A 15,422-nucleotide genomic window follows, 5' to 3' on the forward strand; every position below is an offset into this window, starting at 1 on the left:
GATCGTCAGGTAGCTAATTGCTAATTGCTTTGTAGATTTCGGAAACAGCGGAAGGCACCCGTGCAGGTAAAAAGGTATCTAATGCTTAAACCAAAAGTAAACAAAAGGTGAGTGCCCCTAAGGAAAGGCATTGAAGCTTAGGGAATGCTATGCAGAACCAAACTAAAACTCTACTGGCTACAAAGTAAACAAAAACAGAATGCTGGACGACAGCAAAGACTTACTGTGGAGCAAAGACGGCGTCCACAAAGTACATCCGTACATGACATGACAATCAATAATGTCCCCACAAAGAAAGATAAAAACAACTTAAATATTCTTGATTGTGAAAACAAAGCAGGTGCGGGGAATAGCGTTCAAGGAAGACATGAAACTGCAACAGGAAAATACCGACAAAACAGGAAAAACCACCAAAAATAGCAGCGCAAGACAAGAACTAAAACACTACGCACAGGAAGACACTAAAAACTTCAAAATAAATCAGGGCGTGATGTGACAGGTCGTGACAGCACACCTACTTTGAGACAAGAGCTAGTAAACAAAAACAGTGTGCTGGACGACAGCAAAGACTTAAAGCCCGTGGAGCAGATGGCGTCCACAAAGTACATCCGTACATGACATGACAATCAACAATGTCCCCACAAATAAGGATAAAAACAACTTAAATAGTCTTGATTGTCTGTACGGTCTGGAGATCGTCAGGTAGCTAATTGCTAATTGCTTTGTAGATTTCGGAAACAGCGGAAGGCACCCGTGCAGGTAAAACGGTATCTAATGCTTAAACCAAAAGTAAACAAAAGGTGAGTGCCCCTAAGGAAAGGCATTGAAGCTTAGGGAAGGCTATGCAGAACGAAACTAAAACTGTACTGGCTACAAATTAAAAAAAAACAGAATGCTGGACGACAGCAAAGACTTACTGTGGAGCAAAGACAGTGTCCACAATGTACATACGAACAGGACATGACAATCAACAATGTCCCCATAAAGAAGGATAAAAACAACCTAAATATTCTTGATTGTGAAAACAAATCAGGTTTGAGGAATAGCGCTCAAAGGAAGACATGAAACTGCTACAGGAAAATACCAACAAAACAGAAAAAGCCACCAAAAATAGGAGCGCAAGACAAAAACTAAAACACTACACACAGGAAAACACCAAAAACTTCAAAATAAGTCAGGGTGCGATGTGACAGGTGGTGACAGCACACCTGTCACAAGAGCTAGTAAACAAAAACAGAGTGCTGGACGGCAGCAAAGACTTACAGTGTGTGGAGCAAAGACGGCGTCCACAAAGTACATCCGTACATGACATGACAATCAACAATGTCCCCACAAAGAAGGATAGCGTCCGCACAACTTAAATAGTCTTGATTGCAAAAACAAAGCAAGTGCGGGGAATAGCGTTCAAGGAAGACATGAAACTGCTACAGGAAAATACCAACAAAACAGGAAAAGCCACCAAAAATAGGAGCGCAAGACAAGAACTAAAACACTACACACAGGAAAACACTAAAAACTTCAAAATAAATCAGGACGTGATGTGACAGGTCATGACAGTACACCTACTTTGAGACAAGAGCTAGTAAACAAAAACAGTGTGCTGGACGACAGCAAAGACTTAAAGTGTGTGGAGCAGATGGCGTTCACAAAGTACATCCGAACATGACATGACAATCAACAATGTCCCCACAAAGAAGGATAAAAACAACTTAAATAGTCTTGATTGTCTGTACGGTCTGGAGATCGTCAGGTAGCTAATTGCTAATTGCTTTGTAGATTTCGGAAACAGCGGGAGGCACCCGTGCAGGTAAAAAGGTATCTAATGCTTAAAACAAAAGTAAACAAAAGGTGAGTGCCCCTAAGAAAAGGCATTGAAGCTTAGGGAAGGCTATGCAGAACGAAACTAAAACTGTACTGGCTACAAATTAAAAAAAAACAGAATGCTGGACGACAGCAAAGACTTATTGTGGAGCAAAGACAGTGTCCACAATGTACATACGGACAGGACATGACAATCAACAATGTCCCCATAAAGAAGGATAAAAACAACCTAAATATTCTTGATTGTGAAAACAAAGCAGGTGCGGGGAATAGCGCTCAAAGGAAGACATGAAACTGCAACAGTAAAATACCAACAAAACAGGAAAAGCCACCAAAAATAGGAGCGCAAGACAAGAACTAAAACACTACACACAGGAAGACACCAAAAACTTCAAAATAAGTCAGGGCGTGATGTGACAGGTGGTGACAGTACACCTACTTTGAGACAAGAGTTAGTAAACAAAAACAGAGTGCTGGACGACAGCAAAGACTTAAAGTGTGTGGAGCAGATGGCGTCCACAAAGTACATCCGTACATTACATGACAATCAACAATGTCCCCACAAAGAAGGATAAAAACAACTTAAATAGTCTTGATTGTCTGTACGGTCTGGATATCGGCAGGTAGCTAATTGCTAATTGCTTTGTAGATTTCGGAAACAGCGGGAGGCAGCGTGCAGGTAAAAAGGTATCTAATGCTTAAACCAAAAATAAACAAAAGGTGAGTGCCCCTAAGAAAAGGCATAGAAGCTTAGGGAAGGCTATGCAGAACCAAACTAAAACTCTACTGGCTACAAAGTAAACAAAAACAGAATGCTGGACGACAGCAAAGACTTACTGTGGAGCAAAGACAGTGTCCACAATGTACATACGAACAGGACATGACAATCAACAATGTCCCCATAAAGAAGGATAGCAACAACTTAAATAGTCTTGATTGTGAAAACAAAGCCGGTGCGGGGAATAGCGCTCAAAGGAAGACATGAAACTTCTACAGGAAAATACCAACAAAACAGGAAAAGCCACCAAAAATAGGAGCGCAAGACAAGAACTAAAACACTACACACAGGAAAACACCAAAAACTTCAAAATAAATCAGGGCGTGATGTGACAGGTCATGACAGTACACCTACTTTGAGACAAGAGCTAGTAAACAAAAACAGTGTGCTGGACGACAGCAAAGACTTAAAGTGTGTGGAGCAGATGGCATTCACAAAGTACATCCGTACATGACATGACAATCAACAATGTCCTCACAAAGATCGCTTCCGCACAACTTAAATAGTCTTGATTGCGAAAACAACGCAGGTGCAGGGAATAGCGTTCAAGGAAGACATAAAACTACTACAGGAAAATACCAACAAAACAGGAAAAGCCACCAAAAATAGGAGCGCAAGACAAGAACTAAAACACTACACACAGGAAGACACCAAAACTTCAAAATAAGTCAGGGCGTGATGTGACAGGTGGTGACAGTACACCTACTTTGAGACAAGAGCTAGTAAACAAAAACAGAATGCTGGACGACAGCAAAGACTTACAGCGTGTGGAGCAAAGACGGCGTTCACAAAGTACATCCGTACTTGACATGACAATCAACAATGTCCCCACAAAGAAGGATAGCGTCCGCACAACTTAAATAGTCTTGATTGTGAAAACAAAGCAGGTGCGGGGAATAGCGTTCAAGGAAGACATGAAACTGCTACAGGAAAATACCAACAAAACAGGAAAAGCCACCAAAATAGGAGCGCAAGACAAGAACTAAAACACTACACACAGGAAGACACCAAAAACTTCAAAATAAGTCAGGGCGTGATGTGACAGGTGGTGACAGTACACCTACTTTGAGACAAGAGCTATTTGATGCATGCTTGGTTATGCTTTAAAGTCATATCCAATTGTGAGAACGACTTTGTATTGTCAATATCGGCTGCTGAGTTTCATTTTCTTATGATTTCTGCTGGTGGTGTACCTCTGGATTTTTTCAATGGAAAAAAATGTGCCTTGGCTCAGAAAAGGTTGAAAAACACTGCTTTAAATGACGCCATTTTACCTGAGAGTGAACAAGAACCCGTATGGCCGAACAATACTTCTTCATCCTAGCAAAGTCCTGGTCCAGCGCTTTCTTTCCGCTCTCATCCTGCCACTTTTTGCTGTATTTGGTGAAGGCCTTCTTCTTGCTCTTGTGCCTGCAACACGTGGAAAAAAGTCAGAAAGCCATAGACTAGATTGCCAGTCGCGCACTTGTTACCAGTTTTTGTAGAATCTGCGCTTGCACTCGTCACTCAGATGCGCAGCAAAGATGGTCTTTAGGGGACGCAAACCCCGCACGGTGCGGATGTAGCCCACCACTCCCACCACTATGAGCGGGGGGGTCTCAATGATGGTAACTGCCTCCACTTGCTCTCGTTTTGATTGCTCTGTAGGATCAATAGAGAAATTATCGGTATACAGTCGCGATCAAAAGTTGTCCTGAAGAATTTGGAGGTAATCCTCCTTTTTCATTGTCCCTTTTAAAGCACCAGTTCCATTGGCAGCAAAACAGGCGCAGAACATGATACTACCACCACCATGCTCGACGGTAGGTATGGTGTTCCTGGTATTAAAGGCCTCACCTTTTCTCCTCCAAACATATTGCTGGGTATTGTGGCCAAACAGCTGAATTTTTGTTTCATCTGACCACAGAACGAACGCAGAAAGAATAGTAGGAATGAACGCAAGAACGAAGACAAGAACGGACCCACGTCGGAACAAACGTAGGTATGAACTGAGGGCTGAACAGAGGGCCGAACATACGAACGAACATAGGAACGAACATAGGAACCAACGCTGGAACAAACGCCGGAATGAACACAGAAATAATTGTACGAATAAACGCAAGAACGAAAACAAGAACGAAGACAAGAACGGACAAACGTCGGCATGAGCTGAGGGCCAAGCAGAGGGCCGAACGTAGGAACGAACGTAGGAACGAATGTAGGAACGAACGTAGTAACGAACGTAGGAACGAACGTAGGAACGAACGTAGGAACGAACGTAGGAACGAACGTAGGAACAAACGTAGGAACGAACGTAGTAACGAACGTAGGAACGAACGTAGGAACGAACGTAGTAACGAACGTAGTAACGAACGTAGTAACAAACGTAGTAACGAACGTAGTAACGAACGTAGTAACGAACTTAGTAACGAACTTAGTAACGAACTTAGGAACGAACGTCGGAACGAACGTAGGTATGAACTGAGGGCCGAACATAGGAACGAACATAGGAACAAACATAGGAACGAACATAGGAACGAACATAGGAACGAACATAGGAACGAACGTAGGAACCAACGCTGGAACGAACGCCGGAATGAACACAGAAATAATTGTATGGATAAACGCAAGAACGAAGACAAGAATGGACAAACGTCGGCATGAACTGAGGGCCAAACAGAGGGCCGAACGTAGGAACGAACGTAGGAACGAACATAGGAACGAACGTAGGAACGAACGTAGGAACGAACGTAGGAACGAACGCCAGAATGAACGCAGAAAGAATTATAGGAATGAACGCAAGAACGAAGACAAGAACGGACGAACGTCGGAACGTACGTAGGTATGAACTGAGGGCCGAACAGAGGGCCGAACAGAGGGTCGAACATAGGAACGAACATAGGAACGAACATAGGAACGAACGTAGGAACGAACGCCGGAATGAACACAGAAAGAATTGTAGGAACGAACGTAGGAACGAACGTAGGAACGAACGTAGGAACGAACGTAGGAACGAACATAGGAACGAACATAGGAACGAATGTAGGAACGAACATAGGAACCAACGTAGGAACGAACATAGGAATGAACTCAGAAAGAATTATAGGAATGAACACAAGAACGAAGACAAGAACGGACGAACGTCGGAACGAATGTCGGAACGAACGTCGGAACGAACGTCGGAACGAACGTCGGAACGAACGTCGGAACGGACGTCGGAACGGACGTCGGAACGAACGTCGGAACGAACGTAGGTATGAACTGAGGGCCGAACAGAGGACCGAACAGAGGGCCGAACAGAGAGCCGAACGTTGGAACGAACGTAGGAACGAACGTAGGAACGAACGTAGGAACGAACGTAGGAACGAACGTAGGAACGAACGTAGGAACGAACGTAGGAACGAACGTAGGAACGAACATAGAAACCAACATAGGAACGAATGCCGGAATGAACGCAGAAAGAATTGTAGGAATGAACGCAAGAACGAAGACAAGAACGGACGAACGAACGTAGGCATGAACTGAGGGCCGAACAGAGGGCCAAACAGAGGGCCGAACATAGGAACGAACATAGGGAACGAACGTAGGAACGAACGTAGGAACGAACGTAGGAACGAACGTAGGAACGAACGTAGGAACGAACGTAGGAACGAATGTAGGAACGAATGCAGGAACGAACGTAGGAACGAAAGTAAGAATGAACGTAATAATGTGACGTAACAACCTGTGCATGGTGAATCCCATGTCTAAGAGGATTAAAACAGTGCAACATAACAATGGTGCTCACACTAAATATTCACACTGTGATGTGGACTCACTTGTGTATCCAGCTATTTACACTATGACTGTGTGTTAATCTAATCTCACTGGATAGTAAATATCTACTACAGAACTATACTACTTTAAAGTATATCCAACTTTCATCTCCATAGCAATTTCCCTTGAGAAGATGAACGTATAATAAAATGATTGCTGAAGTGTAAAGGGTGTACTCACATTTGTGTGATAATTAGTATGTACAGTACTTAAATCCATATGTGCGCATGAGGCATGCATGCAGCTGTACATACTCTGGCCAGCACGGTGCACCTCTCGGAGGATGTGGGTCATGCCAGCCTTGTAGCCCAGGAAGGCGGTGAGGTGCACCGGTTGGCTGGGGTTATCTTTAGGCCACGATCGCACTCTGCCCCTGTGCCTCCTGCTACGCTTGCGGGGAAGAAAGCCCAAATGTCCATGGCGCGGTGCGTGGAATTTGCGATGAGACTGGAAAGAGACACACAATTCAAATATGAACTAAAAGAGCCAAACAATAAATGTTTACAAGCAACACAGCAAGAGCACTGACCATGTCTGCACACAACAACCAGGCAAGAGCGAGGAAGAAGAACCTGATGCAAGAAGGTACACCGTGTGAAGTGAGGCTCTAATTTAGTGTTTGGACCTTGCGGACGAGTCGTATTCACTTTCAAACAAAAGTCATCTTTGCCAGAGAGGAACAGGCTGGGAGGAGTGTGCACTCAGAGCTTTGAGATGGGGCAAAGACTAGTGGAGAGGAACAATTTAGCCAAGAAAGGCAATGATATGATTGTTATCAGTGTTTCATTTCATGGACTCCGACATGTATTAAATATAGCAAGTCAGTTCAAAGTAAGCGAGATATGTGTCATATTTACGGTTAGAATAATTGTTTCTAAATTATCACAAAAACTTTGTATCACATTGTGTTCCTGACAAGAAGACAAAAGCTGTCTTAAAAACCTACCAAGAGTAAGGCTCGTAAAACTCCACTGTGTATGCCTTGTTCACACCAACGGCGCTTGCCGCGCTTTCAAGCGGCGAGCAAAGCGCCGTCATTTTTGTCAATTTTTCCACGAATATCCCGATCTCTGAAGTAATGTTATGCTTTGATACGCTCTGATACTCTCTGAAACGCTCTGATACGAATTAGTTGCCGCTTTGTTACCGTTCCTAACGCTTTGATCCCGCTTTGATACGCTTTAAATCACGCTTTAATACGTTTTATTACGCTTTATTGAACATTATTACGCTTTGATGCGATCCTGACGCTTTAAATCAGGCTCTGACACGATTATCAAGCTCTGTTGTGCATTGTTACAACAAAAATAAGAAAACTATTTGAAAAACTCAGTATACTGTTTTCCACACATTTTTTATATTCATTTATTTTTTAAATTTGTCTTTTTTTCCCGTTATATTATGTTTTATATCTTCATTTCTTTTATTTTTGTCATCTTAATAAATATCTATCTTTCATTTGTTATGCTAGTTGAAAATAATAAAAGGCAATTATCCACACATTTTTTATATTCATTTATTTTTTCAATTTCTCTTTTTTTTCCGTTATATTGTGTTTTATATCTTCATTTCTTTTATTTTTGTCATCTTAATAAATATCTATCTTTCATTTGTTATGCTAGTTGAAAATAATAAAAGGCATTTCTTTTATAAAACGTAACATATTCTCTTTATTATTAACATTTTCATACAGAAAAATTATAGACAGTAATGTCAAACTGCAACATCAAACAGCAAACTCTAACAGAAGTACAGAAACAATGATCATCGTATAAAAAAGCCAATGATGCAAAAGAGAATGGATTTGTAATCCTGTGTTGGTTTAACATAAAAGTTTCAATGTCACTAGTCAATATCACAGTCACTTCCTATTTGTAGGGGTCCGCGCTTTGAACCAAGATCTGTTAAGCTTTCCTACGCTTTTAGTTAAGTTTTGCTGAGCTTTGTCAGGCTTTTTCACGCTTTCATACGCTCTCTGCGCTTTATTCCATTCCTGACAGAGCGCAGAATTTTTTTAAACCGTTTAAAAAATTTTGGCGAACTTGCCGCATGTCCCGCTTCACTACAAGCTTTCCCACGATCCATTAGGACCCTCACGCTTTAATCACGCTTTGTTACGCTATAACGCCGCTTTGCATGCCGCTTTAAAGCGCCGTCAACGCGCCGTTGGTGTGAACCTAGCAGTAGGGGGGGGAAGCAAGATGGTGTTCCTGTGTCTTTTCATGTATGGTAATCAACAGAAGGATGTTGTTCTGGCCCAAGGAATTCAAAGCGGAGAGATGGTAGGATCTGCCCAATTTCCAGACGAACTCTTTTTGAACTATTTTATGGAACACTTTTTGAACTGACATTTTCTGTGAATTGTTTACGACCTTTTCTGTGGACTTTTTTGCGACCTTGGAAACAGCTGTGGCCAGGTGGTCGGGGAGGGTCCAAAATAAAAGAAGGAGGCATACAATCTTTTGGCAGAGCGTGCTGGAGATTGTAGAAGGATACAATGTCCAGGCGACTCTCCTCAATATAATGAGTCCAAATTGAATTCTGTCTCTGTTTAATTCTTTGCCTCTTGTCTTGTTTAATAGATGTCATCAGTGTTTGAACCTGACATTTATATTGGTGGATTTATTAATGGAACAATTGTGTGATATGATGGATAAGTGAGTATAGCATAACATGCTCTTTTAATACTTAAACAAACACATTTATATTGAAAACGTTTTTTTTCATATCCTGTATATCACAGGGGTCACCAACGCGGTGCCCGCGGGCACCAGGTAGCCCGTAAGGACCAGATGAGTAGCCCGCCAGCCTGTTCTAAAAATAGCTCAAATAGCAGCACTTACCAGTGAGCTGCCTCTATTTTTTAAATTGTATTTATTTACTAGCAAGCTGGTCTCGCTTTGCCCGACATTTTTAATTCTAAGAGAGACAAAACTCAAATAGAATTTGAAAATCCAAGAAAATATTTTAAAGACTTGGTCTTCACTTGTTTAAATAGATTCATTAATTTTTTTTACTTTGCTTCTTATAACTTTCAGAAAGACAATTTTAGAGAAAAAATACAACCTTAAAAATGATTTTAGGATTTTTAAACACATATACCTTTTTACCTTTTAAATTCCTTCCTCTTCTTTCCTGACAATTTAAATCAATGTTCAAGTATTTTTTTTATTTTTTTTTTAAAGAATAATAAATACATTTTAATTTAATTCTTCATTTTAGCTTCTGTTTTTTTCGACGAAGAATATTTGTGAAATATTTCTTCAAACTTATTATGATTAAAATTCAAAAAAAATATTCTAGCAAATCTAGAAAATCTGTAGAATCAAATTTAAATCTTATTTCAAAGTCTTTTGGATTTATTTTAAAAAATTTTGTTCTGGAAAATCTAGAAAAAATAATGATTTGTCTTTGTTAGAAATATAGCTTGGTCCAATTTGTTATATATTCTAACAAAGTGTAGATTGGATTTTAACCTATTTAAAACATGTCATCAAAATTCTAAAATTAATCTTAATCAGGAAAAATTACTAATGATGTTCCATAAAATCTTTTTTTCAAGTTTTTCTCTTCTTTTTTTCGGTTGAATTTTGAATTTTAAAGAGTCGAAATTGAAGATAAAATATGTTTCAAAATTTAATTGTCATTTTTTTCATGTTTTCTCCTCTTTTAAACCGTTCAATTAAGTGTAAATATCATTAATTATTAATAATAACATAGAGTTAAAGGTAAATTGAGCAAATTGGCTATTTCCGGCAATTTATTTAAGTGTGTATCAAACTAGTAAGCCCTTCGCATTAATCAGTACCCAAGAAGTAGCTCTTGGTTTCAAAAAGGTTGGTGACCCCTGCTGTATATCATTTGTGAAATGTGGCTTTTTTATGGACCCGTGGGTGGCACATTGTAATAATAAAATAAGCAACAACAACAAAAAGATTTTTTTAAAAATAGAGCAAACAGGCAAAAAGCAAAGGTGTCAAACTCAAGGCCCAAGGCCAGATCTGACCCGCCACGTCATTTTATGTGGACCAAGGAGCCTTCAAAGTACTTCATCTTTCTTACTAAATATATTCGTTATTTCCATTTTATGCATGAAATTGAATATCTTTTCAACCTTTAATATCGGATCATGCAAGAATATTATAATATTATTTACTGTATAGCAAGATTTGTTTGTAAAATAAATTTTAAAAAATCTTAAATATCTGCTTGTCACCTTTACTTATGATTTCAAAGCAAGTTACCCAAGAATTTGTGGATCATAGTTTGTTTACGTTTATTTATCAATCAATCAATGTTTATTTATATAGCCCCGAACCACGAGTGTATCAAAGGGCTGCACAAGCCACAACGACATCCTCGGCTCAGATCCCACATCAGGGCAAGGAAAAACTCAACCCAATGGGACAATGAGAAACCTTGGAGGGGACCGCAGATGTGGGGAACCCCGCTGGGCGACCGGTGCAATGGACGTCGAGTGGATCTAGCATAATAGTGTGAGAGTCTAGTCCATAGTGGATCCAACATAATAGTGAGAGTCCAGTCCATAGTGGATCTAACATAATACTGTGAGAGTCCAGTCCATAGTGTATCTAACATAAGAGTCCAGTCCATAGTGGATCTAACATAATACTGTGAGAGTCCAGTCCATAGTGGATCTAACATAATAGTGTGAGAGTCCAGTCCATAGTGGATCTAACATAATACTGTGAGAGTCCAGTCCATAGTGTATCTAACATAAGAGTCCAGTCCATAGTGGATCTAACATAATACTGTGAGAGTCCAGTCCATAGTGGATCTAACATAATAGTGAGAGTCCAGTCCATAGTGGATCTAACATAATACTTTGAGAGTCCAGTCCATAGTGGATCTAACATAATAGTGAGAGTCCAGTCCATAGTGGGGCCAGCAGGAGACCATCCCGAGCGGAGACAGGTCAGCAGCGCAGTGATGTCCCCAACCGATGCACAGACGAGCGGTCCACCCCGGGTCCCGACTTTGGACAACCAGCGCTTCATCCATACATTCATTTAGGTTTTGATTCACTTGCGGTTTAAGTTCTGTTTCCGCAAACCCTGTTTTGTGTTTCTTGGTTGGCATGAGTGCTGATTGTTTTAATCAGAGGCAGGTGAAAACAATCAGCACTCATGCCAACCAAGAAACACAAAACAGGGGTGCTGAAACAGAACTTAAACCACAAGTGAATCAAAACCTAAATAAACGTAAACAAACTATGATCCGGGCAAGGGATCATAACAATTTGCAAGTAAAAAAAAATCACTGAAATGTTGTGTGCATTATAAATGTATGTTTGTTGTTAAAAAAAATTAAAAATTACAAATAAATAAATGATGAGTTAAGACCTTTGTTAGATCGGAATCTGGGTTTAACGTGGTTAGTGGAGCGCCCCCTGGTGTTGTGGTTATGGCGGTCATTTACGTTAAGGAAGTAGTTTGACATGTACTTCGGTATCAGGGAGGTGTAGCGGATTTTATAGACTAGGCTCAGTGCAAGTTGTTTTACTCTGTCCTCCACCTTGAGCCAGCCCACTTTGAAGAAGTGGGTTGGAGTGAGGTGTGATCTGGGGTGGAGGTCTAGAAGTAACCTGACTAGCTTGTTCTGGGATGTTTGGAGTCTAGATTTGAGGGTTTTGGAGGTGCTGGGGTACCAGGAGGTGCAAGCGTAATCGAAAAAGGGTTGAACGAGAGTTCCCGCTAGGATCTTTAAGGTGCTTTTGTTGACCAGAGAGGAGATTCTGTAGAGAAATCTCGTTCGTTGGTTGACCTTGGTTGCCATTTTATCACAGGAAAGATTAGTCTCTAGAATGGAACCTAGGTAGGTGACCTCATCTTTCCTGGTGATAACAATGTCACCCACATTTATAGTGAAGTCACTGACTTTCTTGAGATTGATTTGGGACCCAAATAGGATGGATTCCGTTTTACCCAAGTGTATGGATAGTTTATTGTCCACAAGTGAATCAAAACCTAAATAAACATAAACAAACTATGATCTGGGCAAGGGATCATAAAAGTTTGCAAGTAAAAAAATCACTGAAATGTTGTGTGCATTATAAATGTATGTTTGTTGTTAAAAACAACAACAACAACAACAACAACAAAACTCAACACTGCCACTTGCCAGATGCTAAGTACTAAGTGTACAATACATTCAAATCCAACCTTTACCCTTCATATTGGGAAAAACAATCAACCGCGTTCATAACAAGCTCCACATAGAAAGTATCACAAATTATAAGGATTTTTTAAAGGTATACAACAAAATATGATCACACTGACCTCTATGTCGCCATTGCAAGGTACTCAGTGCGCATGCGCCACCTCGAAAGGAGAACCGTCGAGGTCGAACTGTAGCATTGACCGAGCAACAATGCCTTCAGGTTTTGACAAAGAGGCATATCCGGAGCCTCCGCGGCAGACTCCGGCTGTGGAAAAAAAGACAGCCCTGCCAAACCCGGCGCTCATTTTGACAAAACTCTTCTATTACTCCGTGGACCTGCCTGTCACCACATTTAGAGGTAAGCTAACAGATGCTAGCTCGCTAGCTAGCGGGTTGCTGTTACAAATTCAACCTATGACATAAATACGATTAAACGTACGTTTTCAGGCATGTCTACTAATATTACACCAGTTACAAATCAAATGGTAGTGTAACCTATTTTTATGGGCTTGCCTCTTTGTGACGTTAAGTTCCTGTTACAAGCTGATATACAGTATATGCCCTGAACTCTTATTTTGAAGGCGCTAAAAGCGACTGCGTGAGAACGTATGGGTGAGGGCCGACATCCGGGCAACTGAGCTACATACGGGTTCTTCGAGCCATAGCAACCAGACTGGCGTTGAAAACAAACCGTTGCCATTACTCTTTAACCTGTCGACCTACGCTGGTTAAACCCGTCATTCTGCCTCCAAAATGCCGAAAAACTGTGTTGTTTTTGGTTGTGCTAACCACAACTGGAAACAGGGAAAACAAAGGTTGTATTTTGTTCTGCCAAAGCGTGATAAAAGCCCACAGAGACGAGACAAATGGCTCGCAGCTTTACACCGGGAAAACGAGGACGGTTCTCACTGGAGTCCCCCAAAGTCCCGGGTCGTGTGTTCGGATCACTTCGTTTCTGGTAAATATAAGGAACAAAAATCCACCTTCTTAACCACAACTTGGCTATACCGTCCGTGCTAATGTTGTACTTGTTGAATTTGTACCTTATAACGTTCGACAGCTGAAGTTGTTGTTGTACAAAAATAACATGCGGTATATACTATATAGTCTATAGCCTAGCTAGCTATTTTCGAAAACCGGACAACGAGAGGATACCAAAGGCAGCGTTAAGATGGACACCACCGGGAAAACGTAAGCCAGGGCGGCCAAAGAACACCTGGCGAAGAACAGTTGAAGGGGAGCTGAAAGAGATGAAGCTTACATGGGGCGAGGCACAGAGACGAGCACAGCAGCGAGGTGAATGGCGTCGAGTCGTCGAAGCCTTATTTCCCATCCGGGAAGAAGAGGATTAAGTTAAGTAAGTAATATACTATATAGTCTATAGCCTAGCTAGCTATTTTCGAAAACCGGTTTCGTTTAAATTTGCACTTAACAGTTGGGTTTTTAAAAACCAATAAACCCTATAATTTTCATGTTGCCATTCAATACATGTAGCCCTCAAATCTCTCAATATTTTATACACTAACACTTGATCTTGTTTTTGATAACTTCCGCGTCTCTTTCTTAGTAGCGCGCAGGCTAAGCTAACTAGCAAGCTAAGCTAAGCCTGAGAAGCTTTAAAGTTCACTGAGACGAGTCTGACGCAGATAATACATTTTCGTTTTTTCACACGATATGCGAATAAGTAAAAATGCGTAAATGAAGGATTTAACGCCGACTTCCAAGCCACAACGCTCGTTAAATGCTTTTTCTGTCAATGCTGTGTTCGCTGTGAGCTGGTTTGTTTTCAACGAATTCCCGGTTGCTAGGGGATTGGTAGGCAGAAGTGACGTACGTCCGCCCTCACCCATATCACGATATAGTCATTTTCTATATCGCACAGAGACAAACCCGCGATATATCGCCCAGCTCTAAAATGGAGCACATATTGTTGGTCAGAAAAAAAACATTCATGACGTTTGGTTCTTTTATGAATTTATTATGGGTCTACTGAAAATGTGAGCAAATGTGCTGGGTCAAAAGTATACATACAGCAATGTTAATATTTGCTTACATGTGTCTTGGCAAGTTTCACTGCAATTAGGCGCTTTTGGTAGCCATCCACAAGCTTCTAGCCAGCTTCTGGTTGAAATTTTGACCACTCCTCTTGACAAAATTGGTGCAGTTCAGCTAAATGTGTTGGTTTTCTGACATGGACTTCAGCATTGTCCACTCGTTTAAGTCAGGACTTTGGGAAGGCCATTCTAAAACCTTCATTCTAGCCTGATTTAGCCATTCCTTTACCACTTTTGATGTGTGTTTGAAGTCATTGTCCTGTTGGTACACCCAACTGCGCCCAAGACCCAGCCTCCGGGCTGATGATTTTAGGTTGTCCTGAAGAATTTGGAGGTAATCCTCCTTTTTCATTGTCCAATTTACTCTATGTAAAGCACCAGTTCCATTGGCAGCAAAACAGGCCCAGAGCAAAATACTACCACCACCATGCTTGACGGTAGGCTTGGTGTTCCTGGGATTAAAGGCCTCACCTTTTCTCTTCCAAACATATTGGCCAAACAGCTCCATTTTTGTTTCATCTGACTCTTTGTCCATGTGACTGTATCTTTGTATTTCTTGACACATCACATCAGGGGCTAATCCATTAAGACACTTAAAAATAGCTTTTAAAAAAGCTCCTCAGGAACAAACGTAGGAACGAATGTAGGCACGAACATAGGAACCAACGTAGGAACGAACGCCGAAATGAACGCAGAAAGAATTATAGGAATGAATGCAAGAACGGCCGAACGTCGGAACAAACGTAGGTATGAACTAAGGGCCAAACTGAGGAACGAATGTAGTAACGAACGCC

The 15,422-nt window shown here is 41.0% G+C and overlaps 2 protein-coding genes across 5 annotated transcripts in view; one reads left to right on the forward strand and one right to left on the reverse strand.

Annotated features, from left to right (window-relative positions):
• LOC133642202 (large ribosomal subunit protein uL3-like) overlaps positions 1-13,104 on the reverse strand; it is a 24,658-nt gene extending 11,554 nt beyond the window's left edge. For 3 of the 4 annotated variants that reach the window (XM_062036278.1, XM_062036280.1, XM_062036277.1), the window contains exons 1-4: positions 6,924-7,083; positions 6,649-6,841; positions 4,072-4,240; positions 3,874-4,009 (exon numbers count right to left, since the gene is read on the reverse strand). In XM_062036278.1, coding sequence (XP_061892262.1) covers positions 3,874-4,009; positions 4,072-4,240; positions 6,649-6,841; positions 6,924-6,926 — 501 coding nt within the window. In that variant the 5' untranslated portion in view covers positions 6,927-7,083. Of the gene's footprint in view, positions 1-3,873; positions 4,010-4,071; positions 4,241-6,648; positions 6,842-6,923; positions 7,084-12,693 lie in introns of those variants that run through there. The other variant, XM_062036279.1, reaches the window with a different exon arrangement.
• Positions 12,703-15,422, forward strand: part of ndufb10 (NADH:ubiquinone oxidoreductase subunit B10) — a 16,307-nt gene continuing 13,587 nt past the window's right edge. Inside the window, exon 1 of the mRNA XM_062036281.1 lies at positions 12,703-12,932. Coding sequence (XP_061892265.1) covers positions 12,785-12,932 — 148 coding nt within the window. The 5' untranslated portion in view covers positions 12,703-12,784. The remainder of the gene's footprint in view (positions 12,933-15,422) is intronic.

This window comes from Entelurus aequoreus, linkage group LG25, assembly GCF_033978785.1.
Source record: "Entelurus aequoreus isolate RoL-2023_Sb linkage group LG25, RoL_Eaeq_v1.1, whole genome shotgun sequence".
Lineage (NCBI taxonomy): Eukaryota > Metazoa > Chordata > Actinopteri > Syngnathiformes > Syngnathidae > Entelurus > Entelurus aequoreus.